Consider the following 27890-nt stretch of genomic DNA (forward strand, 5'->3'; position numbering starts at 1 on the left):
CAGAACAACCCTGGGCAGCTCACAATATAAAACAGAATACAAATATAACATAAATAAAAATACAATAAGAGAAATAACATTCCAGAAAACAACATTAACACAAAAACAAAACACATAGATCATTTTTAACAAGGGGGGTTCCATCCACCCCGTCCCAAGGCCTGGGAGAACAACCACGTCTTTAAGGCCATCCTGAACACCCTCACGATGGGAACTGTCCAAATCTCGGCGGGGGGGGGGGGTCTTTTAGCTTTTAGAGAAGAAATGAAAGTTTCTGAATTTTCTGAAACCACAGAAAAACAATTGGGAAACCCAGGATTTTAATGTTGCCGCACTTCTGCTTCACAGAAGTGTTAAAACGTAGGAAAATTTCACATTTTCCACGTGAAACGAAACGTAAATAAGAAAAAAAAGCAAGCAATCCTTGACTTTGCAGTTCGCCTGTATTTATTTATTTAATTTGCTTGCTTGGTTGCTTATTTATTTATTTGCTAAGGGTGCTGTCGCGTAAATCTTGCTGCTAAAATTCTTTTCTTTTTCTTGCTTTCCATGGAGAGCTAAGCTCCTATTTTCATCGGAGGAAGGACTTTAAGAAGTTTGAAAATTTACCCGGAAGTTATAAGCTAGGAACTCATCTTATTTTTTTCCCTTATGCAATCTACGCTGCTGGCCACGACACCGCTCTAGCCGTTGGCATTTTTCCGTTCCCACGCCGATCTACTTTTCAGTTGGGCGCAGGGGTGGAAAACCGGTTGGCTTCAGACCGGAAGTGCTTGGAATGGTGTGTGGTTTACGTCTTTCTCCATGGTTCCGGAGTGAAGCTCCCCTCGCTTCTTCTTCTCTAGGACTTTACGCGGCTGCCTTTCCATGGCGGTGGCGGTGCTTCGGAGCCTGGACGAGCCGGTTCCCCAGGACCTGCCAGCGGCCACGGGGTTGCTGCTGGCTCCGGCCAAGGGAGAGTGGGCGACGGCCGGCCTGAGCGGCGTGCTAGTGTTGGCCGTACGGCCGGCAGGGACTAAGTTGCAGCCGATACTCCTGTGCGCGGCGCTGCTGGAGGCCGAAGCCGCCGCACCGCCGGAGCTGTGGCTGAGCCGGGCCTTCCTGCGGCGGCTGGGACTGGTCGCGGGCAGGACCGTGAGGGTCTGGCCGGTGCGGAGGCCGCCGCCGCTCGGCTGGGTGCTGCTGGGGGCAGCCGCGGCGGGAGCCGCAGGGCGGGCTCCTCGACCGTGGGCCGGCTCGAGCTCCAGCATCCTCGTACGGCGCGGGGAGATCTTGCCTGGCTCCGGGCTGCGCGTGTTGGAGAGCCGACCTGCTCTCCAGGGGCTGTTGGGCATCGGCACTCGCTTGGCTGTGACTGAATTGGGAAGCGGCGTGGAGAGCCGGGACCGGCGGGACCTGCCGGCGCCTCTGGTTTCCGGGTGGGCGCACGGCGGGGAGCGGCTCGTGCGGGCGGAGCGGGGCCACCCTGCGCTGTGGGAAGGAGACACCGGGGGAGGTCAGTCTCTCTGGGTGACCCCTGGCTGCTTGCACAGCCTGGGTCTCTTCCAAGGGGAGTGGGTAGTGCTGCGGAGGCGCGAGGGAGGCTTCCAGTGGAGCGCAGCCCGCCACTTGGCGTCTGTGCAAGTTCTCAGGCCCCGGTGGTATTTCGCGCCCAGAGAAATCGAGGACAGGCACCACCGAGCCACTATTGCGGACGTGTTTCTGAATGAGAATGCGTTGATTCCTGCCAGTTTGGCTTTCAACCTCTCCTGCGATCCTTTGGAAGAGAGCCTCCTGAAAATACAGGTGGGCGTTGCTGAGGAATGGGATTGCAAATGCCTGCTAGTACTGTGGAGTTGTAGATTGAACATTAACCCCTCCTTAGAGCAAGTTAGGCAATTGATCTGTCTAGTATAATGTGGTTAACTGTGGTTTGGAGTAGCATAAGAGAAGATACTGAATTTAGATCAGATCAGTGGATCCTAGCCAGAGACGCTCCGGTGGCTTTTTCTGTTTTCAAAACCTGAACGGTTTTGTTTGTCTGTCTGTAGTCCAGGGTTTCCCAGACTGTGAAGTGCACCTCCCTTGGGAAGGTGCAGATAGAGTCCAGGAGAGGTGTGAAGAACCTTTTAGTTACATTTTTACAGTAAATCCACTTTTCCCAAAGTTTCATTGTATTGTTTTCATTGTTCATTTGTGTTCATTTTGGTGTTTGGATTTTTAGGAGAGATGTGTATAAGATTACACTAAAATGAGGTGTGATGGCAAAAAGTTTAGGAACCCCTGCTCTAGTCAGTTTCTGGTAGGTTCTTTCTGCCCCCCCCCCCTTCCCAACATGCAAGCTACCAGTAGACCTGCTTTTCCAAAAAAAAAAAAAAAAAAAAGAGCTCATGTAGAATCTGACAAGTGTTCTGGAAAGTGCCAATCAGGTATTATGTGGACAGGTGCTTCTAAGGAAGCCAGATATCTGGCCTCTACTGCAGTCCATGCCAGAAAGATAATGGAGTGACTAGAGGAGGTAGGGCATTCCTGTACTAGCCTCAGATAGCAAATAGTTGCTGGCCAGGTGATGGCTTCTTGCTGCTTAATTTACAACCTGGACAAATTTACAAAGCTTTGAAAACAATGGGTCTATTATTTGTAAGCCACAGATTATGTCAATAATGTACCATGGCAGATATATATTTTTGTTAAATTTATTTGCAAATAATGCTGATTTCTTAAAGTGAGTAACTGACAACTTCATGATGATCAAGTGTTGTCTTTAAGTTGAGTTGGTGAAAAGTCTGGATGTTCTTCATACTTTGGATACATGGGAATAGATGGGTGGTGGAGGTATATTGAACAGCATTTTTTGATGATATGGTATATATTTAAAATAAAAAATCAGGGCTGTACAGTGCTTCGAAAATAATTGGGAAAGATAGTTTGGAGCATGAATGTAGTGTCAGTTTGCAGCTCTTTAAAATATCAGTGTCCTTGGGATTGGAGGGCTGCCTTCTGCTGTTGTCCCATGATCCTGGGAAATGACACAGTTGTTTTAAGAAGCTGCAGACTTGTGCTACATTTGTGCTTCTACACACTTCAAAGCACATTTCTAGTAAAAAAAAAAAATATGGAAGTATTGTAAAGAATTACATAACTAAACCAGTAAGTGAATGAGAAAAGATAATACCAGTTCATAGATCTAACACAGGTTTTTCCAACATGATACTTTCCTGATGTGGTCATAGTGGTTGAGCATCATAGCAGGTTGTAATTCAAATACTTTGTGAGCACAGATTGGAGAAGACTATAGGTAGTCCCAGTTTAAGAACGAGTTCCATTTCCAAGGTCTGTCCTTAAGGTGAATTTATATGTAAGCTGAAACAATATTATTGTATAATACTGTATAAGTAGTATTGTGTATTTAACTTGAATTGTGTATTTAACTCGAATTTTGCTATAGTAGGCTCTGTTCTTAACTATGGGTTGTCCTTAAACTGGGCATTCATAGCCCAGGGACTACCTGTAGTTGAAAAGTAACAAGACATAACTATAGCAGTGGAGAGGAGAAAATACCTTGCTTTGGAAGAGTTTCTAGAGAAGTAGCAGTGATATGGAAAATTCTTCTATTAATAGAAGAGAAGATATGTAGCTCAAGGTTGAACTGTGGAGTCCTTGGTGCTCTCTGAGCTTGGTTGTTTGCTTGCAGACGTTTCATTACCCAATTAGGTAACATCATCAGTGTACCTAGTTGGGTAATGAAACATCTGCAAACAAACAACCAAGCTCAGAGAGCACCAAGGACTCCACAAAATTCTAGGTTTTATTGCTTTTGATTGATTGTTCTATGATGTTATCTGTGCTTCAATATTACTTATTATTATGCAAAATTATTTATACTGTAGATGTTTTATTCTTGAGTTCATACTTCTGCACACTTCAAAGCATTTTTGGAAAAAATATGCACACTTATTGTTATGTAACATTATTTATACTGTGGATGCTTTATTGTTAAGTTCATAATCCACCAAGATTCCCTTGATTGCAGCAGGTACAAAAATAGAATAAATAAATTCAGGTCCTGAAGCCAGCCTGCTCACAAAATTGGAGTTTCCTTTCCTCTTTGCTTCCCCCATGTCCCTCAGTGTCCAGACCATGTTGGTGAGGTACATGAGAACTATGGGATGAAGGGAAAGGAGGAGAGGACACAGGAATCTCTTTCATCAGTAGATTCTGTTCTGCTGGATGACCATAGTTTTAAATCCAATATTTTGTCTGCAGCAGGACCAATTTTCTTTCTTGTGATATTTTGAAAGCTAAAAAATTAATACATATTTCATGGACTAGAGTCCATTTCATGAGATGTGTAATCTTAAGTTAGTATAATTAACTTAGAAATGAAGGGTTGAAAGGGGCCATTTAGAAGTTAAGCCCTTTATTTTGCAAGGAGGGGGTCATAAATTGCCAGGACTTAGAAAAATGAAATGCAGTAGATAATTACAATAATTATAAAGCTTAAATGTAAATAGAATTGATATTTTGCAGGTTGCTGTAAAGTAATATTACTTTAGTCTCCTAGCTCTTAAGCATATATAGCAAAATTAATTATGTTATGTTAATCCATATTAACAGAATATGGATATTTGTTCTCTATAGAGATATGGGGAAGCTACTGGTGTCCAAGAGATAAAAGGAAGTCGATCTTTGCTATCTGTGCCACCTGTTGCCAAGGAACTACACATAGAGATTGTGACCTCACCAACCTACAACACCAGAGGAATCTATGATCAAATTCTTTACCAGCACTTTCAAACTCCCAGGTTAGCCTTTTAGTAAAGATAACAAGTTGACCTTTGATCCTTTTTTATGAGATAAAAGGGTAATCTTGCTATTATTTTTTTACTAATAAGCACACTGAACAGGGTATGGCCTTGGTGTACATGTACCATATTTGAAAAATGTGGTTTCATTTCCTTCATAATTTATTGAACAAGAATACTGAAGAAGTATAAAATGTAAATCGTTAGTTGGAGTAACATGGTTATGTCAATTAAAAAATTTTTACAGACTTGTCTGAGACAGCCCTAATATTAAACCTTTTCTCTGTTTTGTGTGTTTGTACATGCATGTGCTAAAATTCCTTTATTACTTCTAGTAATTTCTCAATTTTTCTCCCTTTTTCAGTAGCCAGTAATGTTAATTCCAAAACATTGTACTTTTCAAAGATCTATATTGTAAATTGGATATAAACTGCTGGTCCTATTTGCTTTTCCCTCTATTTTTCCTGTGTACATTGTTACAACTTCATTTCATTATGTGATTTAAAAGGCAGCAGTATTTCACTCTGCAGAAAAGTTTTCCCTATTGATGATACTTTTCTATAGCAAATCTTAATCTAATAAAGATAATTCCACATTTGAGAAGTACATATTCATTGACCTGTTTAAAGATGTTATTGTACTATATCTTGTTTCTTCAACAGAAATAGAAATATTTGAAACATTTTTTTTAGTCCACTGCAGTATCAAATATATTTTATTTTTTCTTGGGTATTTACCTGAAAAGAAGGCTAGACTTGTCTCATGTATCTTTAAAATGAAGGGACTGTCTTAGATTCACTGGGAATGCAAAAAAAAGAAAGAAAGAAAAAGGCAGAATGGTATAATTCTTCATTATAGATATTTTTTGCAGGCTTGTACAAGAGGAGGATATTCTGTGTCTTCCAACTGTTGGCCATCCTGAGTTCTTAGAAGACAATTCAGCTAAGTTTATTAGGTATGTTACTGTTTGTTAAAAGCTAAATGGGCTACTTACTCTTAATAACTACACTATTAGTTTGGATTGCTTTGAAATAGTGTCTCGGGAGAGTTGACTTAGGATGTTAGAAACTTGTTATCCTGGATTTTGGTGTACTACAGTGATCTGTGGAATTAGATATTTCAAGTCAGAAAATGATAATGGTGGTAATAAGTGAAGTTTGATGACAATTGGGACGAGTTGCAAAGCTATTGGAAACTTGACCTCTCACAAAAGTTAATTATTCCAGTTATACTTCTTGCTAACTACAAAAGTATTTGGCTCCAAATTCTAACTCATTTGCTCTTTCCTTAGATGGCCAGAGCTCTGCTTCAAGGTGAAAAAGATATTACCAGCAGAGGAAATACAGCAAAGTATGGGGTACTTAGCTGATACTCAGAATACTACTTTGTTCCTGGTAAGTTAATAGTATATGAAGTAAAGATTTCACTGTAGTACTGACATCAGAGCTTTTGAATATGATTAAATGTATGGCTCTTATTATTAGACCTAAACAGAAATAAGTAACTGTGGTGCTTAATTTTGGGTGGCTCTTAGCCTAATTTAACATTTCTTTGGAAACTGTTCAGTCCTTGCAAGTGGGGTCTGGATTTTGCACACTAGGGAAACAAGAAAGGGCAGTATTAGATAAAAAACTCACTTCATCTCTTCCTCTCCACAGTGGCTTTAGCAGTGTCACTACTAGCATAGGGCTCCCTTTAGATTATCCACAAGAAATATGGACCTAAACAAAAAATGTTCCTTATTTTCAGAGCATACAATGGCTATGACATTGGATATAAAAACCTGAGAAAGATGTAATGCTTATTAGTGGGGTATCTTTTTACTCCCAAAGTTTGACACACACACCCTTTTTTTTTCTTCTTAGCAAAACTAGGAACAATTTCTTTTTTCTTTTTGCTAAAATTCAGAAGGGCTGTCAACATCAAAGGTGTTCACAAAGTAGTTTCCCTCCTTTAATGAATCTGGTTGAAAAAATTGGTATTATTGCCTTATCTTGTAGGTAGGTTCTACAAACAGTGCTATTCCATCTTTTCCATCTCATAATGGCTGTAGTTTTTGGAGCAGTTTGTCTCCTGCTGGGCTTTGCAGTGCAGTGAACCAGCTCTGTGACATCCTTGGCCCTCATTTACACTATAGGTAAGTCATCTGGGGATTTGAATTCTACCATGTAGTAGTGTCCCGTTTCCCCACCCCCACCCCCATTGCGCTGCCTCATTGTGATGGTGGTGGAGAGTGAAGAAGGCCAGGAATGTACGTCAAGAGTATATAATCCCAGCAGGATCATTCAAGGTATACTTGCTGTTACTAATCTACAGACTATATGAACAAACAAAACAAAAGTTAGAGTGTGGTATACTGCCAATGGGCAGCTCACCGATCCAATAACATCAGTGAAAGGTGTGAGAAGGGTTGTATTTCGACCCCATGTTTATTTAGCATTTATATCAACCCTCAAATCAAATATATGAGAGACTGTGATCTACATGCTCCCAAAATAGTGGACAAACATCTCCATATTTTACTGTATGTGGATGATGCAGCTATTTTCTTTTTGACCAAGTCAGACTTAGAAGAGCCCTTACTGTACTCAGTCAATTTTGGGTTGAAGAGTAGCTAACTATAACCTATTAGAAAAAAACCAAAATAATGGCATTTTCTAATAGTGGCCCAAAATACAACTGGTACAAAATACATTAGAACAGGTTAGCTACTTCAAGTACTGTGGGGTACTTTTTCAAGCTTCTAGGCACCAACAGTGCACATCAAATATGACACTTCTGTAGACCAGAGAAGTATGGCAGCCATTTTAGGATTCTTCTGGAATCAGGGTTGGTATTTTATACCTGCATCTACTAAATTGCTTGTTCCTAAAACAGTAGTTGAACAGTATGGCCTAGAAAACCAAAATGAAACAGGAGAATGACTTATCAGTTTCTGCCAATTTATTGATTTCTTCATTGCTAACACAGTCTTCAAACAACCAAAACAATGCTTATATACATGGATGTCACCAGATGGAGTACACAGAAATCAAATTGACTATATTATTGCCGTGGAGGTAGAAGAGCTTACAGGTGGTCCTCAGGTTGCGACCACTTGTTTAGCAACCATTCAAGCTTGTAACGGCACTGAAGAAGGGGGACTTATGACTGGTCCTCAGAATTCTGGCCGTGACAGTATCCCCATGGTCATGTGATTGCAATCTGGATACTTGGTGCCCGGCTCGCAGTTGCAACATCACAGTGAGTGGCGGTCATGTGATCATGATTTCTGACATTCCCTGCCGGTTTCCCACAAGCAAAGTCAATGGGGAAACCGTCAGGAAGTCAGAAGTCGTGGTCACATGAGGTCCTCGCTTAATGACCTGTGGAGTCCTCATTTAACGATAGCAGTTGGGACTGCTGGAACTGCCGTTGCTAAGTGATGCAGTCATATGACATTGCACTTTACAACTGCGTTGCTTAGCAACAGCAATTCCAGTCCCAATTGCCGTTGTAACCCAAGGACTACCTGTAGCTATATCAGCAAAGGTGTTATAACTCCACAGGGACTGGCTATGAGACAGATCAGATTGTTCATGTGCAAGTTCCAAGTTAAGCTAAAGGGGAAAAAAGAAAGCCAACCAGTTTCTGCAATCCAATCTTGACCTTATACTCACCGTTTTCAAAGAGAACATCAGGAATTGCTTTGAAGTCTTGAACCTTGTTGATTGGGAACCTAAGGAACTGTGGAATGAAATTTAAAAAATTTTAAGGATGAATGTGAAAAAATATTGTCAAAGACCAAGACAGTATTCTGTCAAGAAACAGAAGAAAGCAAACTGGATGTCAGAGCGAATTGTGGAAATTGCCAAGAAGAAAAGAGAAGCTAAAGTCAAGAAAGACAAGGATTTCAGGAAGCACTTTAACAAAGAATTTCAGAGAGCTGTTAGAAAATAAGCAGTATTACAAGAACATCTGTAAAAACATTAAAGATTGAACAGACATGGAAAAGTAAGGAAAGTCTTCCAAAAGATCTCTGAACACAGAAGGAGGTTCCAGCCTTCAACTGGTATGCTAAAGGATGCTGGAGGACAAATGTTTGAGGATTCTGCATTTCTAAGCTTTATTTTAGCCTCTATGAAGCAATAGGTTCTTTCAGTGCCATTTATGCAAAGTGCTTAGGTGTGCCTTTTATAAATCATAACCCTAAATGGAGTGTTAGGATATAGGAAGTGATGTGAAAATATCAAACTTCTTGCCATTGCTTCCTTGCATGTAACATGGTGAGAAAAGAGCTGGTGTTTTCCAGATTCTTTCCTTTAAGATGAATTAAATTTCTCATTAACCTCTTAGAGCTCCTCCATTGTGTGTTCTTGCAGTCTCCCTCTTCCCCTTCCTTTTTTGGGGGGGGGGGATTTGTGTGCAAAATGTGTTAAAGAAATTATTATTTTCTATGTTTCAGGGAAACACTGCTAAATGGATCTGGAAGCATTCTTCTTTCAGGACCCAGTGGTGTAGGGAAAATGACAGCTGTCAGAGCTGCCTGTAGCCGCCTCAATCTTCATTTCTTCAAGGTAGTTTTAGAATCTTAAATACGTTCAGAATAAGGCCCCGAAAGAATATTCTGGTATCTTCAAACAGAAATGTGCTTTTCAATCCACGAGCATGGTAAAGCAGAGTGATTTCTTTACAGAGTCTCTCTGAGGTTGAACACTCTTTTTCTTCACCTTGCTCTTGCAGGGTATCTTTCAGATGTTGCTGGACTATAGTTTCCAACTTCTCTCACCATTGACCATTCTAACTGAGACTACTAGAAGTTATAGTTTGTCAACATCTAGATCAGTGTTCCTCAACCTTGGGAACTTTAAGAGGTGTGGACTTCAACTCCCATGCTGGCTGGGGTATTCTGGGAATTGAAGTCCACACCTCTTAAAGTTCCCAAGGTTGAGGAACACTGATCTAGAGGACTGAACACTCCTGACCTCTGCTCTAGCAGAACCTTTCAGTTAAGTGCTAATTGCATTTGTCTTTTGCCTCTTGCTATATCAGCTTCTTTTCAGAAGGAAAATGGTGCAGGTGGTGCAAACAGCTGCAAAAGAATGGGACATTTTTAAAGGAATTTCCTTTTCTTACAGAATCATAGCTGGGAGAAGCCACTGAGGCCATTTTTACTTTCTCTTCAAAAGCTTTCATGTCTGGAATGCCCTTAACCAAAAAACCACAAACAAACAATTCTGGGCTCTTGGGGCCTCCTTCGCATCCTTTGGATCAAGATACATTTCTCCTCCAATTGATGATGCTGTAATGTAATGCTGTCTGTGCTGTTTCCAAGTGTGTCTTTTTCTTTTTCCTTTTTAGGGAAGCTTTATTGTCAAGTATCCCATTTTTTTAAAATCCTGGTTTTATACTGATAAACACTGCATTCACTGTTATGAAGCCTCAGAATTAAAAGTTACCTTAGGATCTTTTATAATACTGATTTTTTTTAGTTGGTAGATTCCCTCGCAGTAGGCAAGCATGCTATTTTTGTTCTTATTCATGCTTATTTTTTTGTAAGAATATAGAGAAATGGAAGGGAAGAGTTAGGGCTGTTATTTCCTTTAGTGGTTATGCAAAAATAAGATTTCAATTGGTACCACATTTCTTTCCCATATATCATAGCTTGCCACTGCTAGAAATCTCTTCTCATACCTGTTAAAAAACAGAAACCCTTTGTTTTTCTCCATCAGTTTACTTCAAGAGATGGTGATAGTGTACAGTATAAAAAGAAAACTAGCTGTCATGTCTCAGTTAAGAATGGAAAATTGGAATAATAGGTTGGAGATTCTAGATGAAGGCTCTTTTGGTTTTTCTTTTGTTTCTTTTGGATTTAGGTAGATCATAATAAGTTTTTCATCTTTTACCCTAATAAAATCATGCCAAGGCAAAAATGAGATTAGGTAAAGGTAATTTTTTTGCAAATTCAAAGTTTCCTAGTCACACAAACTCTGTCCAGCCTAACGCTTTCCTGGACTTCTTTTGTTTATATTATATGCAAGCAGGAGGTTTTATCTTTCAACTTTATTGCTTGTCACTGCTTGCATGCAAAATTTTACCTTTCTTTATAATGCCCTGCCAGGGTTTTTCCTTCTTTCCATTCCCTCTCTGTTAACTCTTCTCCTTGGCACCCAGTTTTCTTCCCCTCTTTCTCCTTCATCCAGTTCAGCTATCCTTTCCCTTTCCCACATCTACACCCTGATTCTTTCTTCTTTTTTTGCTGGAAACAAGGATGTGTGCGTACTTCTGTACTTGTGTTTGTGAGAGTAGTTTGTGTATGAGAGAGAATGATTGTTATATGCCAGAGATGTGCAAAACTGTTTTGAATGCAAAACTTTGCAAACGTTTCTGGATTTTTCATTTTTGAATGTGAAACTACTATTCTGAGCATCTTGGAAGTGCCCCAAGCTCAAAGCAGCTCTGTTTCAAGCTCCAAACATTTCCAAAATGCTTGAAATAGCAGTCTGCCATGAGATGGGAAGGTTTGTGAAGTTTAATGCTTGAAATGGTTATAATTGAAATGTTTTGCATAGCCAAATGGACAACCAGTTAATTTTATAAATGAGATGCCTTATTTTGCAAATAATTAATTTTACTCAGTAGAATTATCTCATTGTCCAAATGTTTTATACTCATAGTAACTGTTCCACTGTTGAAGTTTTATCTTCACTTTTACATGGCTGTCTCCTTCATCTCTGCTCTCTGACTTCCTGCTAGGTGGGTTGTGTTGCTTTGTGTGGTGATACAAGTGGATCTACAGAAGTAAAACTACACAGCGCCTTCTCACAAGCTGAGCTCTATAGTCCTTGTGTCCTGCTGATGAAAGATGTAGAGCTGCTGGGAAGAGAACGTGATGGATTGGGGGAGGACTCCAGGGTCATTCTTGCACTAAGGCACCTTCTCTTGGAAAGAGAGACAGATACTAGGTATATACTATTACATCTCCGGAAGATTCCCATCATTATGGTTCTACTGAGAAGAATTTTACTGTTTAGGGTATTGATGAAAACTCAGATTTTTACAAGAGAGCAGCCCTCTAATTTAGCTAATAACTTTAACTCTTAAAATTCTAGAGTCTTTTAACAATAATTTTAGTAATGCAGTAAACATGAGAATAAAACTAAAAGAGAGGTGGCATTACTATAATTCATTTTTTGTGAATGGTAAACAAGAGTGCACATAAATCCAATATGTGGGAGATTCATGATTGCTTTCATATATTTCAGAAATCCTAGTAGAAAGCTGTGTGTGTTATGGGCAACTGGATAATAGAATTACCAGCCTATTTCTCTCCCTTCTAATCAGCCCTAAGAGATGCTAAACAAAGTCTGTTAGAACTTGTGGCAGTTTTAGTGAAGTTTATGAATACCCTTCATTTATGTTGAAGAAAACACAGCAGCTTACTAATAACCAAGAATATACAAAGATCACAAGATTAACCTTGTTTCCATAAGTTGGAAAGTGATCTTCCTTTTCTCATACTGATTTGAAGGCTCCCTGATCAACCCAAGGCCAAATCCAAATCTCTCTGGCTGGATTTTTTTTTTCAATGTGATAAAATTGGATAACTATTCAGGAACAATAGTCCATCTTGAGAAAATAGCAAAGTTCAAGCAAGAAAGTGGTGGTATTTTGGGCCTGGTGCCTTTATAACTTTAATTTAAAAAAAAAAAAATTCTTGATAATTTCCTTTACTGGAAATTGGATGGAATGTGCAGGCTCAATAATTAAAATAGTACTGTGCCTGCCAAATTTTATACCTTCAGAGGATCTTGTGCAAAACCAGCTTTTCCAGTTTGGAAATTTTAAGAACAAAAAAAGAATTTATGTTTTTGTGAATTGTTTATAGGAAAATGATGCATTGCACTCTTGTATTCCTAGGTAAGAAATCTGTAAAATTTCAGAAGGAATTCTGAGCTAGAGATTCTGGAGATATGATGAATGAAAAACAGGTGGATTGTGTTTTTCTCAGATGGCATCAAAATAACAGAAAATGTAATAGGACAGTGATGGATTGAATTGAGCAACAAATTACACACTTACTATCTCCCATTCCCTATCTTGGAGTTGCCCTTATATGGAACATTCAAGAGAAATGTATACATTTTTGCAGAATATAGTCTATAGAGTTTTTGAATTTGGCATCCCTAATGAGGCTTCAGGAAGGTTGTGATTCAGATTTCTTGGAGAAGTCTGATTCCTGTCTGAATTTGGTCTGAATCTGACCAAAAAAGTCTGATTTGATTTGGAATTTGATTTGGATTAAAATAGTGGTCTTTAATAAATACAGAAATGATGCCACAGATCATGCAAATGACTGGGATAAAGTACTTTAGTCCAAGGTGTTTCTTTCCTATCTCTTGACTATAGCTATGAAATGTTTACAGCAGATCTGTATGTTTCTTAACAGTTATCCTGTGCTGGTGGTAGGCACAACAACCAAGCTTGCAGATGTCCCTTCAGATGTGCAAACAGCATTTCTTCATGAGATGAAAATTGAAGCACCAACTGAAGAGCAGAGGAAGGCCATTATTAGCATGCTAACGCAGAATTTTCCACTGGGGAAAGAAGTAAGCCTGACCAAGCTAGCCCAGCAGAGTGCGGTGAGTGTCTGTGAATGCAGTAAGCCAGAAGAGACAAAGAAATAGGGGGGATCTAGATTTGAGATCTCAAAATGCCATAGGATGGCTTGGTTATTGTAACTCCTTAGGACCATCTTTTTCATGTAGAATCTGCCTGCCCTACACAACTTAGCAGGGAAGGAGGCCTCTGAGCATCCACCCCAAAAAAGATTGGGGGTTAGGACCCAGAGGATGACATTCTCAGTAGCAGTCCCCTCCCTCTGGAACAGCTTGCCCCTTAAGGCCAGATGTGTCCTTACTCTGACACCTTTCTGTAAAATGGTGAAGATAGTTTTCAGGGCAGTGTTCAGATAGCACAATCAGTCCATTGATAGCAACAGTTTTTTAAATAGTTTTATTATAATCATCACACATTATAATATATTTATGGTTATAATATGTGATGCTTTTAACTGTTTTTCTGTCTATTTTTTATATTTTCTGTTTTACTGTTTTTGTTATAAATTCCTAGAACTATGACTTGCAAATGATTGTAAATAAATGTATAAACTGAATCCATAATTGTAAAAATTTGCATAAAAGTGGTTCTCCATAAAAGAATGATGAAGAAAGCAGCAATGAAGAGTGCATTCCAGATGTGTGGATTTTAACTTTCAGAATTTTACCTTTTGACCTTGTTGGTTGGGAAATAATGACACATATAATGACGTATTGTTTACTACTTCTTTTAAAACTATTCTCAAACAATACAGTATAAGCATTACCTCTGTCACTTCATTGATATGCTCACATAATGTGTTAAGGAAATGGAGAGAGAAGGATTTTATTTGCTTTGGCTTTCACACAGCAATTCATACAGACTATTTTTTCTATGTAGAAAATGAAATCTTTTCACCCATTCCTTTCAGAATTCTTTGTCTGTCTGTTATGGGACTTGCTGCACCAATATTTTATTCCATGTTTTCAGGGCTTTGTGCTAGGAGATTTCTGTGCTTTACTTTCCCACAGCAGCCGCGCTGCCTGTACAAGGATACAGAATTCAAGGTACTGGAATAAATATTTTCTGGTTTGTGAGAATTTAGATGGTAACTGCAGGTGTAAACCTTTCTTGTTTGACACATTGGAATGTGACATTTAAACTAAGTGTTGATAGAATGAGATCAGTTTTCAAGCTATTTGCAGCAGTAGGGAGAGATTTGATTTCCTGTTTATGTCAAGTTTTATCATTAACATCTTACTGGGCAAACTTTGATAGCATTAAACAGAATGCATATTTGTGGGTAAAAGCATGCTACCTTTCAAAGCATGTAAATAAACTTCCACTTTCTTCTTGTTGCAGTTTCTTGTCCCTATTTGCAGCCATAGTTCCTAGATCTGCTACTGCATTAATGCAATTGTTCAGTTTGGGAAGATCTCCTTCTTCTCTATATCTGCTCACATACTACTGAGCATTTGGAAGGGGCACTCCAAAAAAGTGTAAATGCCAGCAAAGCATCTCTTCTCAAATACGAAGTAGCCACATCTTTAGGAAGAATCATCTAGTTGCTTTAAAATTTGTCTCCTGCTGAATGTGTGTGTGTGTGTCCAGCCACTTCACTGGCAGTCTGATATTTTCTGTTCCTTCTTCACCAGCTTCCCAGGAGGACCAAATGAGGAGGAAGAATATGATTTTTATGCTGCTGGTTTCCCTCTTCTAGCAGAAGATTTCAGTGTTGCACTAGATAAACTCCATGATGCTCATTCACAGGCAGTAGGAGCCCCAAAGGTATGACTCTTAATAAGTACAAGGCTCAGGAACATACCAAAGTTTTCATTCCACCCTGTTTTGATGAATAACTCTAATAAATAGAGTAGATCTTAAAATAAAGAGAAACTATAGTGCTCTGGGCTCTCAGTAATGTATTTTATGAAATTTCAGAGTTATAGTTGCAAAGAGCTATAAAGAGCAACTTAATCAATACAATAGCCAATCATAAATTTTAAAAACAAAACAAAGTGTATAACTACAGGAAGAATAGGCAATTTGCTATAAAATGTAGGATAAAATAAATCAACCCCTACCTATAAATTTTCAGGCACTTTTTGTTAAAATTTGCTTTATTTTTTTATCTTAAGGCATAAAGTATAGATATGAGAAGAGTGCTGTAAAAATAATGAATAGGACATAAAAGACACAGTATGAAAGATTTCATGTGAACACCACCCTTCAGGGACCTTGAGGGATCTTTCAGAGGCAGAGATTAGGGTAGTGTGCAATAGCTGTGGTTCAGTAGAAATAAAAATAGTGTCTTCCAGTTTTTGAAGGCATGTTTGATAATTGTTGGTTTGGGTATATTGAATAGGGTAATAGCATTAGCAAGTTTTAAGACTACTATCTCCTGCAGATTCCCTCAGTCTTCTGGCAAGATATTGGAGGGCTTCAGAATGTAAAAAAGGAGATCCTGGACACCATTCAGCTTCCAGTAGAACACCCAGAGCTACTGTCTTTAGGCCTTCACCGCTCTGGCCTTCTGCTCTATGGTCCTCCTGGAACAGGGAAGACATTGCTAGCTAAAGCAGTAGCAACAGAGTGCACCATGACTTTCCTCAGGTGGGTATTGTGATACAAGGGGTCAGGAAAATTTGGAGATTGAAATATTGGAATAACTAACCCTGTATTTTTTCATTTCAGTGTAAAGGGTCCTGAACTTATTAGCATGTATGTTGGGCAGAGTGAAGAGAATGTCCGTGAAGGTTAGTGTGAAGCTGTAGTGTTTACCTGGAGGGCTTAGCTCTGTGGGAAAGCTTCCTTTATAGCTAGACTAAAGTGGAAGTATAATTCTGCAGATCACTCAGACCTGAAAAAATGTCCATATCTTTGTGGCTGCTGCATTTATGCATGCAGATAATCTTGCGGGTGTGTACATATATCCAAACTTTGGAACCATAGGGGTCTTTCCCAGCAGTTTGATACATACAGAGTAGATCATATACTGTACTCCAGTAAATAGGGTAAAATAGTTTCTTCAGATGGGAAAATAGATTTCAGGACTATTCAAGATGAATCAATACACGTTTTATTTTATAGGAAAATAATGCTTAGCTAGTGTACCTCTCTATACAGATCACCAGTAGCTGTAATAGAGATGGGAATGAGATGAGAATTTATCATTTGCTAAATAAAGAGCGTGGAGGGCCCAAGACACATGGTGGCATAAGTTTGAGAAGCTGGACACTGGAAGGAATGATCCCACAAAGGAAAATATTGGTGCAAACAATAATGCATCAGCTGGTAACTTTGAGACTGGATTGCTGTAATGTGTTGAATATAATAGCGGCTTTGTATATAGTTCAGAAACTTCAATTAGTTCAAAATGTGGCAGCCTGATTAGGTCTCCAGGGCTACTTGAAAAGAACAATATTTATTCTTATTCGGTTGCAGTGACTGCTCATAGGTTTCCTACTAAAATACAAAACTGAATATTTGCCTTTAAAGTGCTAAATGGGGATATTGCAAAGAAAGGCATGCATTCAGGTAACCCAGGCCTAAGTACCTGAGAGCATGCCTTTTTATGCAGTATCCCCAGTGCTCACTGAGATTGTCAGGAGAGTCCATCTTCGGGCTCCCCCAGCTTGTCTGTTGTAACATGGGCCAGTCCTTGCTCCTAGGTTGTGGAACATGTTCTCAGTAGGTCTCAGGAGTCTTATCTTCTTTAGAACCCTTAAGAAATTCTTAAAAGTCCAGCTTTTCAGCCTGGCTTTGAATCATATTTAGTAATTTAAATGTTTTTCATATATAAGTTCTATGTTGATTTTAATCTGCTTTTTTATGTATTTAAATTGTATGTACAGGTAGTCCTTGTTTAGCAACCACAATTGGGACCAGCAACTTGGTCATTAAGCGAAGTAGTCACTAAGTGAAACCACAACTGTGTTTATGATTTTACTTCAGCTTTCCTTTGCTTTACAAACCTGCAAAGGTTGTAAATGTGAGGATTGGTCATAAAGTTACTTTTTCAGCACCATCATAACTGCAAACAGTCGCTAAACAAGGCAGTCATTAAAGAGGATTACCTGTATGTGTTTTATGTTTTTAAATTAAAGTTTTAATGTAAACCATCCTCAGCCACATAGGAAAGACAGTGAAGAAGTGAAAATTATTCTGATGATGAGCTTACAGCATGGTGAGGCAGTGGCCATGAATGAAAGCTGGGCAAAAGCTCTGTCTGGGAATATAAGGAAATCAATCTAATATGAGCAAAAAAAAAATTTTTTTAAGGCAGAAGGCAATTCCAGGCTAGGAGGGAATGTAAAAAGAGAAAAGGGTACTTTTTTTTTTTTTTTACCATGTGCTAAATTCATCATAATATACAGAATTTTAAAGAAGAAATTATATAGAATAGTTTATATCATTACATTGATCAATTATGAAATTCACTTTAACCCATAACTATTTTTTGGAGATAGGATAACACATGGAAAGGTTTTGTTTTGTTTTAATATGAGATCTTAACTGTGGCTGTCTCCAAATGATTAGCTATATTCTGAAGCCTCTCCAACATATACAATAGGGCTGTGCAGTGTTCCAAATTTGAAGGGGGAAGGTGACTCAGAGTATGTGGGGATGTGCACATAGTACTGATCAGCACCTCCTAAAATCAACACACATTTTCCTAGGATCACTCAGCAGATCAGAAGAAATAATAGAGCCTCTTTAAGAAGTTGCTGATGTCAGAATAACATTTTCCAGTTCAAATCCAGGTAGCTGCACTGCCCTACAGGCAAGGCTTATGAAGTGACACAGACTGCTTGTGTTCCACTGCTGCTTCCCTTTCAGACTGCTTTGGTAGCAGATAAGGTATTGGACTAGAACTGGGGAGACCCAGGTTCAAATTGACCCTCAGTCATGGAAGTTCACTGAGTGACTTTGGCCTAGTCACACTCTCTCAGCTTAATCTACTTCACAGGGTTGTTGTGGAGGAAAATTGGAGGAGAGGGTACTATATACACTGTCAACCTCCAGAAGGAAAGACAAGATATAAATCAAGGAAACATATATCTATTTTTAAATGGTGCTGCTTATTTTAACCTTTGGTTATGATCCATTCTGGAAAGTTTCTGCTGGAAAAGAGGTGTAAAATACTTAGAATTAAGGAATGGATATTCATGCTTCCCCAAGATGAGACATACTGTGCAAACGTTTTAGCAAAAGGCCAGTTTCAAGAACTTGCATTTCAGGTTTCAAAACTTAATAAGCAGGGAAGCAGAAAAACTAAAGAAAAGTATGCCCAGCAAGGACAGTAGGTGGTGGAGCAGACATGGTGTACTGTTAGTCTGCCTGCCTCCAAGCAGCCGTTTAATAATGCTAATAATTTATTAAACCTGTATGCCACCCAACTCCCAGCGACTCTGGGCATTTCACATCAATAAAATTTTATTTTTTTACAATAATTTTTTTAAAAAAAAGATGAAATATGGCAAGCGTGACAGACCAGGTGGAATGAAATGAAGAGTCTCACTCTCCCTTGCCAAAGGCTGGGTGAAGAGCCAGCAAAAGGGCCGCCTGGATTTTAGGGGCAACCTCATTCCAGGGGGCAGGCGCTGCTACGAAGAAGGGGCGCTTCCAGGGTCCCGATAGATTACATTGTTTAACTGAAGGAACCCAGAGCATGCCAACGCTGTCCAATTGAATTGGCCAGGCAGATACTACGGGAGACAGGCAGTCCCTCCAGTAATCAGGCCCTGTGCCACGTAGGGCTTTATAAGTAACAATCAGCATCTTGAAACGCACCAGAAGCAAACTGGCAACCAGTGCAGCTCAGAAAGCAGAGGTGTTGTATGGGCATACTGAGGCATGCACATTGCTGCTCACACCACTGCATTCCGGACCCGTTGAAGTTTCTGAGTGCTCTTCAATGGCAGCACCATGTAGAGTGTATTGCAGTAGTCAAGCCATAAGATGACTAGGGTGTGAGTGCTGTCCAAAAGCCCCCCCCCCCAATTTAGGAAAGGGCACAACTGGTGCTCCAGATAAAGTTGTCCAAAGGCCTTCCTGGTGGTAGCCACTGCCTGCTTTCCAAGCAGAAGTTGTGAGTCCAGGAAAACCCCCAGATTGTGCACCAATTTTGAAGGGGGAAGTGTTACCCCATCAAGTTCAAAAATAGAATATCCCCAGATTTGGGTGGCCCAAACACTCACAGCCACTCAGTCTTGGTAGGATTCCTCCCCCATTGAAACCTGCACAACCTCCAGGCACTGCGACAAACCTAGACAGCTTCACTTTGCCTGGGGTTGAAAGATATAGTTGGGTATCATCAGTGTACCGATGATTCCAAACCCCAAACCAGCAGATGACTTCACCCAATGGCTTCATGTGAAAGGAAGAGAGAGAGAGTAGAACCCTGGGGCACCCCACACAGAAGGGGCCTAGGGAGTGATCTCATCCCCAAAACCAACACCAACTAGAACTGGCTCTAGAGAAAGGAAGAGAACCACCATAAAATAGTGCCATCAATCCCCAACCCACAGAGCTGGCTCAGAAGGATACTGTAGTCAATGGTACTGAAAGCTGCTGAGAGGTCAAGGAGCACAAGAATGGATGTACTGTCTCCATCCCATGTCTGCCACAGGTTATCAACAAGTGCAGTCAAGGCTGTCTCAGTAATAAATCCTGGCCTGAAACCTGACTGAAATGGGTTTAGATCATCCGTTTCCTCCAGGGTTCTCATCAGCTGCAGACCAACGACCTTCTCAACAACCTTCCCCACAAAGGGAAGGTTGGAGACTGGTTGGTAGTTGTTGAAGACCTTTGGGTCCAAGGATGGCCTCTTGAAGAAGGGGTGCACCACCACCTCTTTCAAGGCAGGAGGTACCACCCCTTCTTCAGAGAGGACCCAACCATGGTTCACCACCCTGGCCAGTTTTACAACCCAGGAGGGACCCAGATTCAGTAACCAGGTGGCTATGCTGACAGCACAGAGAATCCTGTCTACTTCCTTGGGAGTCACTGGCTTAAACCCATCCCAGATCACATTCCCAGACTATGCCCCATGCACCACAATCTACCTGTCCAGTCAGACTCCATGTTGGAGTGAATCTGAGCGACTTTATCCATCAGATAGCCTGAATAATCTTCACAGTGGCTCAACAGATTTTCCAAGGGGCACTCTCTACCCAATAGGGACTGGGCCATCCTAAACAGAGCTGCTGGACGGCTATCAGTGGATACAAGAAGGGTGGAGAAACGATTCACCACCCTTATCTCTCTGAGGTGATATCTAATATGGGCGCTTGCCCATGTCCAGTTAGACTCACTTTGAGTTATCCTCCAGTGGCACTTCAGGCATCTCTTCTGATGTTTCATCTCCTGGAGCCCCTTGGTAAAGCAAGGCGCACCCCAGGATTGGCACACACGGAGAGACCGCATAGAAGCGATACAATCCAATGCCCCAGGCAGCAACTAGGGCCTCAGCTGAACTGCCCACCAGATTTTCAGGGAACACCCCAAGCGCTCTCTGGAACCTTGCTGGGTCCATCAGTCGCCTGGGGCAGGCCAGTTGAAGAGGCCTGTCTCCCTGCCTGTTTAAGGAAGACAAATTAAGTCGCTCCATTTTTCAGACATTCTGTCGTCAAGTCTGATCTTCCTATGCTTACAATAGCAGCATGTGTCCTAATGCACATCTCTCCCTGGGTGGCAGAATAGTTTATCTTTTATAATTAATATATATGTTGTTGGCTTTAATGTGAATGTGGAACCTGAGTACTGTCTGTCTTTTTCCTCAGTATTTGCCAGAGCTAGGGCAGCTGCTCCCTGCATTATCTTTTTTGATGAGCTTGATTCATTGGCTCCCAATCGTGGACGAAGTGGGGATTCAGGGGGTGTGATGGACAGGTGAGTGGTGCTTGTTGTCAACTCTTAATGCTGAAGTATTACTTTCTATTTTGACTTGCTCAGTACTGATTTTATAAGTGACCACCTTAACTCCCCCTGGGCAAATGTTAAAACATTTCCCTATCTACACTCAGTATAGTGTTCTTGGCCTGCATTCCATAAAAACTGGTCCTTGCCCCCCGCTTTAATTATGCATGCTAAAAGAGCAGGGATATCTATTTCATTATGCACATATCTTCTGTGCCTGAACTTAAGATACCAGGACTTAGTTCTAGATCATGTGAATATGTTAAATTGGGTTTAAATGTATTATATTCATCTCTCCTTCTACCAAATGCTGGCCTTCATTGCAGTTGCAGTTAATATCTGTATAGGTGGTCCTCAAGCAATGTGGTTGTAAAGTGAGATGTCATGTGACTGCATTGCTTAGTGACCACAATCCCAGCAGTCCCAGTTGCCGTTGTTAACCAAGAATTGCAGGTCGTTAGCCAAGGGCCCAACCCAATCCAAGCCATTCGAGGCTTGGTCCCTGCCAGCCCCGAGCCTCAGTAAGGTAAGGGACTGCCTCCAACTCCCCCCACCTGCCTATCCCTCTCCATCTCTGCCCTTCTGGCTGCCCTGCACCTTGCTTTGCGAGGCTCTGGGGCTGCTTGCCACACCCCAGGAAGCCACAGCTGCCCCATCCCAGTCCTAGCTGCAGTCACCTTGACCACCCTGCACTCCGAGACCCCTACCGCCCTGTGCTCTACCACCCCAGCTGACCTTTGCTGTCGTCTTGCGCCTGCTGATGAGGTGTGACTGGGCCGAAGGTGTCTGATATCTTTTGGCTTTTTTTTTTTTTTGCAGCACAAAGCAAAAGCCCAGCCCGGCCCCACCCAGGACCATGGCACAAAGGGGCATTTTGGCATGCCATGCTCCAGGAGTTTTTTGCAAAGTGGCGTTTTGGCACACTGCGGCTCTGAGGCCGCTTTTGGCTTTTTTTTTTTTTTTGCAGCCGAAGCCCAGCCCGTCCTGACCCAACAGCCAGGCTGGGCACAGCTTGTCAGGAGCGGGAACAAGAAGATAGCAAAGGTCGGCTGGGGCAACGGAGCACAAGGCAGCAGGGGCCCAAATGGGGGAGATAGGCGGGTGATGGGAGTTGAAGCATCCCTGTGGTCGTAAGTGCAGGTGGGCTGCCAAACCCGAATTTTGGTCACATGACTGCAGGGGTGCTGCAACAGCCACAAGTTCGGGCACCAGTTGTAAATCGCTTTTTTCAATGCATTCATAACTTCAAACGGTCGCTGGACGAATGGTCGTAAGTGGAGGACTACCTGTATTGTAGTCTGTTTAATAAAACAAATAGCAGATTCAGCAGCAAAGGATAACAGTCTCGCAAAACTTATTGTAAATACTTAAGCTCCACTGAAATAAGTTTGGCTCTTCAGAAACCAGTTTTAATAGCTAGACTTCTGCATTCTGAATCAGTTTACTTTCTCTAATCGGTATTTGTTAGTGCACCCTATATATAATGTAATACATGACAAGGATTCTTGAGTCTGGGCATTTGTAAGAATACTGTACTGCATGTTCCCATGTCACAAATTTTTGGGTATCTAATGCATAGAAATGTTGATCTCCAGGGTTTCTGAAATCACCTCCAAACATTAACAAGATTATTTCAAGTTAATTCTTGGCTGCTGTTTGAAAGAGAATGTGGGCATTGCAAGACAAGGAACCCCTTGTGCAGGGATGATGATTAGGATAGCTTCCTGTGAGGGTTAATAGATTATACAGGCACCACTACATGCATTTCAAAGATCTCACTTTTTACAGCTAACCCTAACCCTTCACTCCACTTCTGTTCACAGAGGTACCCACTTGGCAGAGTCACTTTATTTTACAGGTAGTCCTCAGTTCGAAGTTATGATGGCACTGAACAAATGGTAATTACGACTGGTCCTTGAAGTTATGACCATTGCAGCGCCTTGCAGTCACATGGTGAAAATTCAGGCATTTGGTAACCAGTCCACATTTATGACCACAGCATGTGCTTCAGCTCCCTCCACCCACCTATCCCCTCCCATCTCTGCCCTTTTGGCCGCCCTGCACTCCGCTGCCACCACCTACCCCTGCCACTCCCCCTGCCGCCCCCAGCTGATCTTTGCCATCATCTGGTTTTTAAGTGAGTTTTACCCAGTTAAGCGAACTTTACCCAGTTCACTGAATCCACAAAGATTGATGACAGTATATTAAAATGTTTCCCTTGCTAGAGTTGTATCCCAGTTACTAGCAGAGCTGGACGGGCTTCATTCTTCTCAAGATGTATTTGTTATTGGGGCTACAAACAGACCTGATCTGCTGGATTCAGCTTTACTCCGGCCAGGCAGGTATAAGGTTCACAGTTTTCTCTGTGTGTCTGCTATTATAACCATGTACCTTTTTAGAGTATTTTGGGTAAAGCTAGATTAGCAGAGTACTCAACTTACCTCTTTCGTTATACTTGATTTTGTTATTTCTTCTGTCATGTTACAGGGTTGGGATAATATTCCTGACCCCTTAGATATGCAAACACAGCATCTTAGCTGCCCAAAGAGGCTAAAAATTGTGATGTTTCCTTTACAGTATTACTGGTTTATTCTTCCTTGCTTACTTTTGTTGGATGTGTTAATAAAATAAATAAATCTACTATAGTAGGGTTTTTTGTTTTTTTAAGAATAGGTTAATTGGGATACTTTGGGAGTCCTCAGAGTTCCATTGGTAGAAGAGTGGCTATATATAAATTTGTTAAGTAAATAATAACAACACAATATATAAATCCACTTGGTGATGCAGGAAATCAGCCTATATTATTTTGGAATCTGTAAGACTGCATTTGGGATGTTGGGAGAATATTGAAAATGGAAAACTTATTGTACTGTAGTAATTCTGGTTAATGTTTACTATAGGCAAATATTTTATTGAGGTGAAGTACATGAGGTTGTACAATTTATTCTAAGTATATTGAATAAAAGCCAGTAAACCAAAGCAGGGGCAAATTGTGAAATGCTGGCTGTGCATGTACGATCTGGGAATGTTATATGTAAGATGGGTACCTTATTTTAATTGTAAAAAATATTTTTTTGTATCCCTGGCAGATTTGATAAGTTGGTTTATGTAGGTATAAATGAAGACCGAGATTCTCAGCTGCAAGTACTGAGTGCCATCACCAGAAAGTAAGTGCCTGTCTCTGGCTGTTGTAATGTATAACAGTACCACAAGGAAGACTACAGTTCTTGAGAAAATAATGCATATCTTTAGTAATTATTATAACTGAAGTGCATATTCAACTATTAAAAATAAATCTGCTAAGTGGATAGTTTATCCTCAATATATTTTTATATCAATATGCACATCGCCCATGTCTAGATAATGCTCTAAAACTTGCTCTGGGGGATTGTGAATAAGTATTAAGCTTGAGCATTCTTTCCTGCCTGCTCTGGCATATGGAGTTTAACTCATTCTATATCATTTTAAGCAAACCACAATATTTAAATAAACCCCAGATGTTTGCTATACATCTGAACCTGTGGTTTATGGAAGATTTCTGCCCACAGTTCTCAAGATTATATACTGATGGCATTTCTTTTTTCTATGACACTAAAACCCTTGGCAATATCCTTTCCTGATAGGTTTAAGATGGACCCATCAGTGAATCTTCTTAGTGTCCTAGACAAATGCCCTGCAGAGTTAACAGGAGCAGACTTGTATGCACTCTGCTCAGATGCCATGATGTTTGCTATCAGAAGAAAAGTGGAATGGATAGAAGAAGGTAAGGAACCAAGCTGGATAGCTCAAATGTTAATCAGCAATTCTTAAAATTTGTATATACAGAAATGAATAGACACAACATTTGATCAAGTATTTTGCAAAGCTCTGGCTTGCATTCAGTATGGAGATCCAGATGGCTCCAACCCTTTTAGCCATTTGCAAGGCACTACAGACTGGCTGTTCCCTATGGAGTTTGGGTTGGGAGGTTGACTAAACTCTGCTGGCTGATGTTGTTTTATTATAAATTGGAATGTGGGTTTTTTTGCAACCTCAACCATTTATTATTTGGATTATTGTTCTAATTGTTGGTTATAACACTACTCAGAGTCATGGCTGTGAGATGGGCAGCCACATAAATAGTTTTTTTGTAATGAGAAAAAAAAATTGTTGAATAGTAGACTAGAAAATTGGATTGGGATTTAATCTCCAAATAAATGCTTGAGAGAAGGGGTGGGCCCTTGGCTAATAACCAGTGAAATTCACGTAATGACAGCAAGGGGAATTGCTGGGATTGCAGTTGCTAAGTGATACGGTCACGTGACATCTCTCTTTACAACCGCATCACTTAGTGACAGAAATTCTGGTCCTGATTGTGGTTGTAAATTGAGGACTACCTGTAGGCTGGCATGGAGAAGCAGACAACACACTTTAACTTTTAAAACACACTTTGAGGAACAAATGTATTGTTTTGCATCTTATTTCTAGGCTATAGTATATTTTTTTCCTTGTATAGGCAGTCCTCGACTTACGACCATTTATTTAATGACTGTAGTTACAACAGCACTGAAAACAGTTACTTACAACCAGTCCTTGCACTTATGACTGGTGCAGCATCCCCATGGTCATGTGATCAAAATTTGGGCACTTGGCAACCGGCATGTGTTTACCATGGTTGCAGCATCCTGGAGTCACGTGATCACCATTTGCAACCTTCCCAGAGGGCTTCCAACAAGCAAAGTCAATGGGGGAAGCCAGATTTGCTTAGCAACCATGTGATTCGCTTAACGATCATGCAAAAAAGGGCGTAAAATTGGGCGCAGCTCACTTAACGACCACATCACTTAGCAATGGAAGTTCCAGTCCCAATTGTGGTCGTAAGATGAGGACTACCAGTATTCTTGTATGTTGTTTCTGTTACTGCTGGTGCTGCAGGTTAAGCTTTTACTGATCCTTTAAGGTTACTGGCTTCTTTAGGGAAATACTGAGTTACCTGTGAAATGATATCCCATTCAGTATAAGGCATGAGTGGATTAGACATACGATAAGAGGCAACACCTATGAACTGACTTAAGCATGAACAAAGGGACAATATTTAAGCCAACATTTATCTACATATTTTTAATGAAGATATATATTTTTTATCATCGTGCCTAGCCAGGAGCAATCCCGGGGTGACATGCAGTATGTGATATGTCCAAAAGGATTTTAATTTGAACCATTTTACTCTTTCTCCAGGTCTGGATACAGAAAGCTCAGAATTCACTCTTACCATGGAGGATTTTGTACAAGCTGCAACAAGGTTACAGCCTTCTGTTTCTGAAACAGAGCTGCATAGATACAAATTGATCCAGCAGAAATTTGCTGCTTGATTTGAACAAACATGACTGAGAGAAAAATATCCATATAACTCCAAAAATACAGAATAAAAGTTGGCATGAGAACATTGTTCCTGTTGAAGAAATAGCAATGACTCAGTCACAATTTGATGGATTCAGATGAGTTAGAAAAATGAGTTGTAGCCATGGAACTGCTGTTCAGCTGCATAGGATGTGTTGCAAATCAGTCCTCATTCATGCTTGGGATCATTGCTTATACAAGGTGATCAGCATCAGACAGGAAATCTTGGGACACTAATAACCTGAGCCTTTGAATTCTGAGGGAAATGTCTGTAAGTATTTAAAGATATCTAAATAAAGACTGAATTGCTTTATTTGGAAAACAGAAATGCCATTTATGTAATTCACTTAGAGAGAATCTGTCGTTTCTCCATAAATGTGAAATAGGATGTGTATGTGTGTGTGGTTTTTTTCTGGGTCTGAAGTGGAGAGAGAATCAGCAGTACTCAGATTTTAAGTACTCTCACTCTAGGGAAGCAACTGAGAAAATATGGTTGTAATTGTTTCCTACAGCTGGTCTTGCTCACATACTGGCTTCTCTCTGCTTTGAGGTAGTTTTACGAATTTTATAACCTTTTACATTTTTGGAAATTCACAAAGCAAGAAATTTGGAATTCAGGCGACCCTTACATACGTTAACCGTCAATCTAAAATGAAATGGTAGTTCTTTGCCACCCCATCGCTATAGGGCTGTGCAAAAATGAAAGTGTTGCTCTTTCTAATGAGGGGACTTTTTAAAAGAAGGCTCTTGCACTAGTGGGTAGTTAAAATAAATTTCTTTGTTCTAGGCCTTATTCTACAGGTGCAGCAGCAAAAGATAGAAACAGGTAGAGGTGCTTACTACAATGGACAGTGAAGGCAGGAAGTGAATTTATTTGAAGTTATTTTTCCCCATATCAGGTAAAAGGTAACTTACCATTTGTCTGTTGTGATGGGAAATTTATTTAGAAATTCACTCCCTGCCTCCAGAAATATTATTGATTTATTTTGTGAACAGGAAGAATTTAAGAACTTCACTCTACTCCTCCCAAACTAACATTAAATAGATGAAATGGGAAAAGCCATTTTACTCTGTTAGAACCAAGCTTCAAAAGTAGGCCCAGTTCTAGGATTCAGTGATGCTTTACTAATGGTATCTGCAACTCCTCTATTACAATAGCTAGCTCCCCATTATATCTTTGATCATTCCCACTAACCCCCCCCTTCCCCTGATTAGTGGGAACAATCATTA

The 27890-nt window shown here is 40.4% G+C and overlaps 1 protein-coding gene across 4 annotated transcripts; it reads left to right on the forward strand.

Annotated features, from left to right (window-relative positions):
• On the forward strand, positions 1-27748 carry PEX6 (peroxisomal biogenesis factor 6). Of its 4 annotated transcripts, XM_088148295.1 has the most exons (17): positions 8-1785; positions 4621-4784; positions 5656-5739; positions 6076-6178; positions 6785-6921; positions 9229-9340; positions 11520-11728; positions 13213-13405; positions 14352-14428; positions 15017-15149; positions 15769-15974; positions 16056-16117; positions 21146-21254; positions 23507-23623; positions 24371-24448; positions 24905-25044; positions 26499-27748. In XM_088148295.1, exons 1-17 carry the CDS (start codon positions 868-870, stop codon positions 26630-26632), a joined length of 2976 nt encoding a protein of 991 aa, XP_088004421.1. In that variant the 5' UTR covers positions 8-867; the 3' UTR covers positions 26633-27748. The 4 variants fall into 4 exon arrangements, 1 of the variants encoding a protein (XP_088004421.1); XR_015797465.1 differs by lacking the exon at positions 26499-27748 and having other exon boundaries at positions 3-1785; positions 23507-23619; XR_015797466.1 differs by lacking the exons at positions 24371-24448; positions 24905-25044; positions 26499-27748 and adding an exon at positions 23105-23253 and having other exon boundaries at positions 1-1785.
• Positions 27749-27890: the final 142 nt, after the last annotated feature.

This window comes from Python bivittatus, unplaced genomic scaffold, assembly GCF_059951505.1.
Source record: "Python bivittatus isolate LINGU-HERP-01145 unplaced genomic scaffold, Pbiv_v1 ctg000020_np1212, whole genome shotgun sequence".
Classification (NCBI taxonomy): domain Eukaryota; kingdom Metazoa; phylum Chordata; class Lepidosauria; order Squamata; family Pythonidae; genus Python; species Python bivittatus.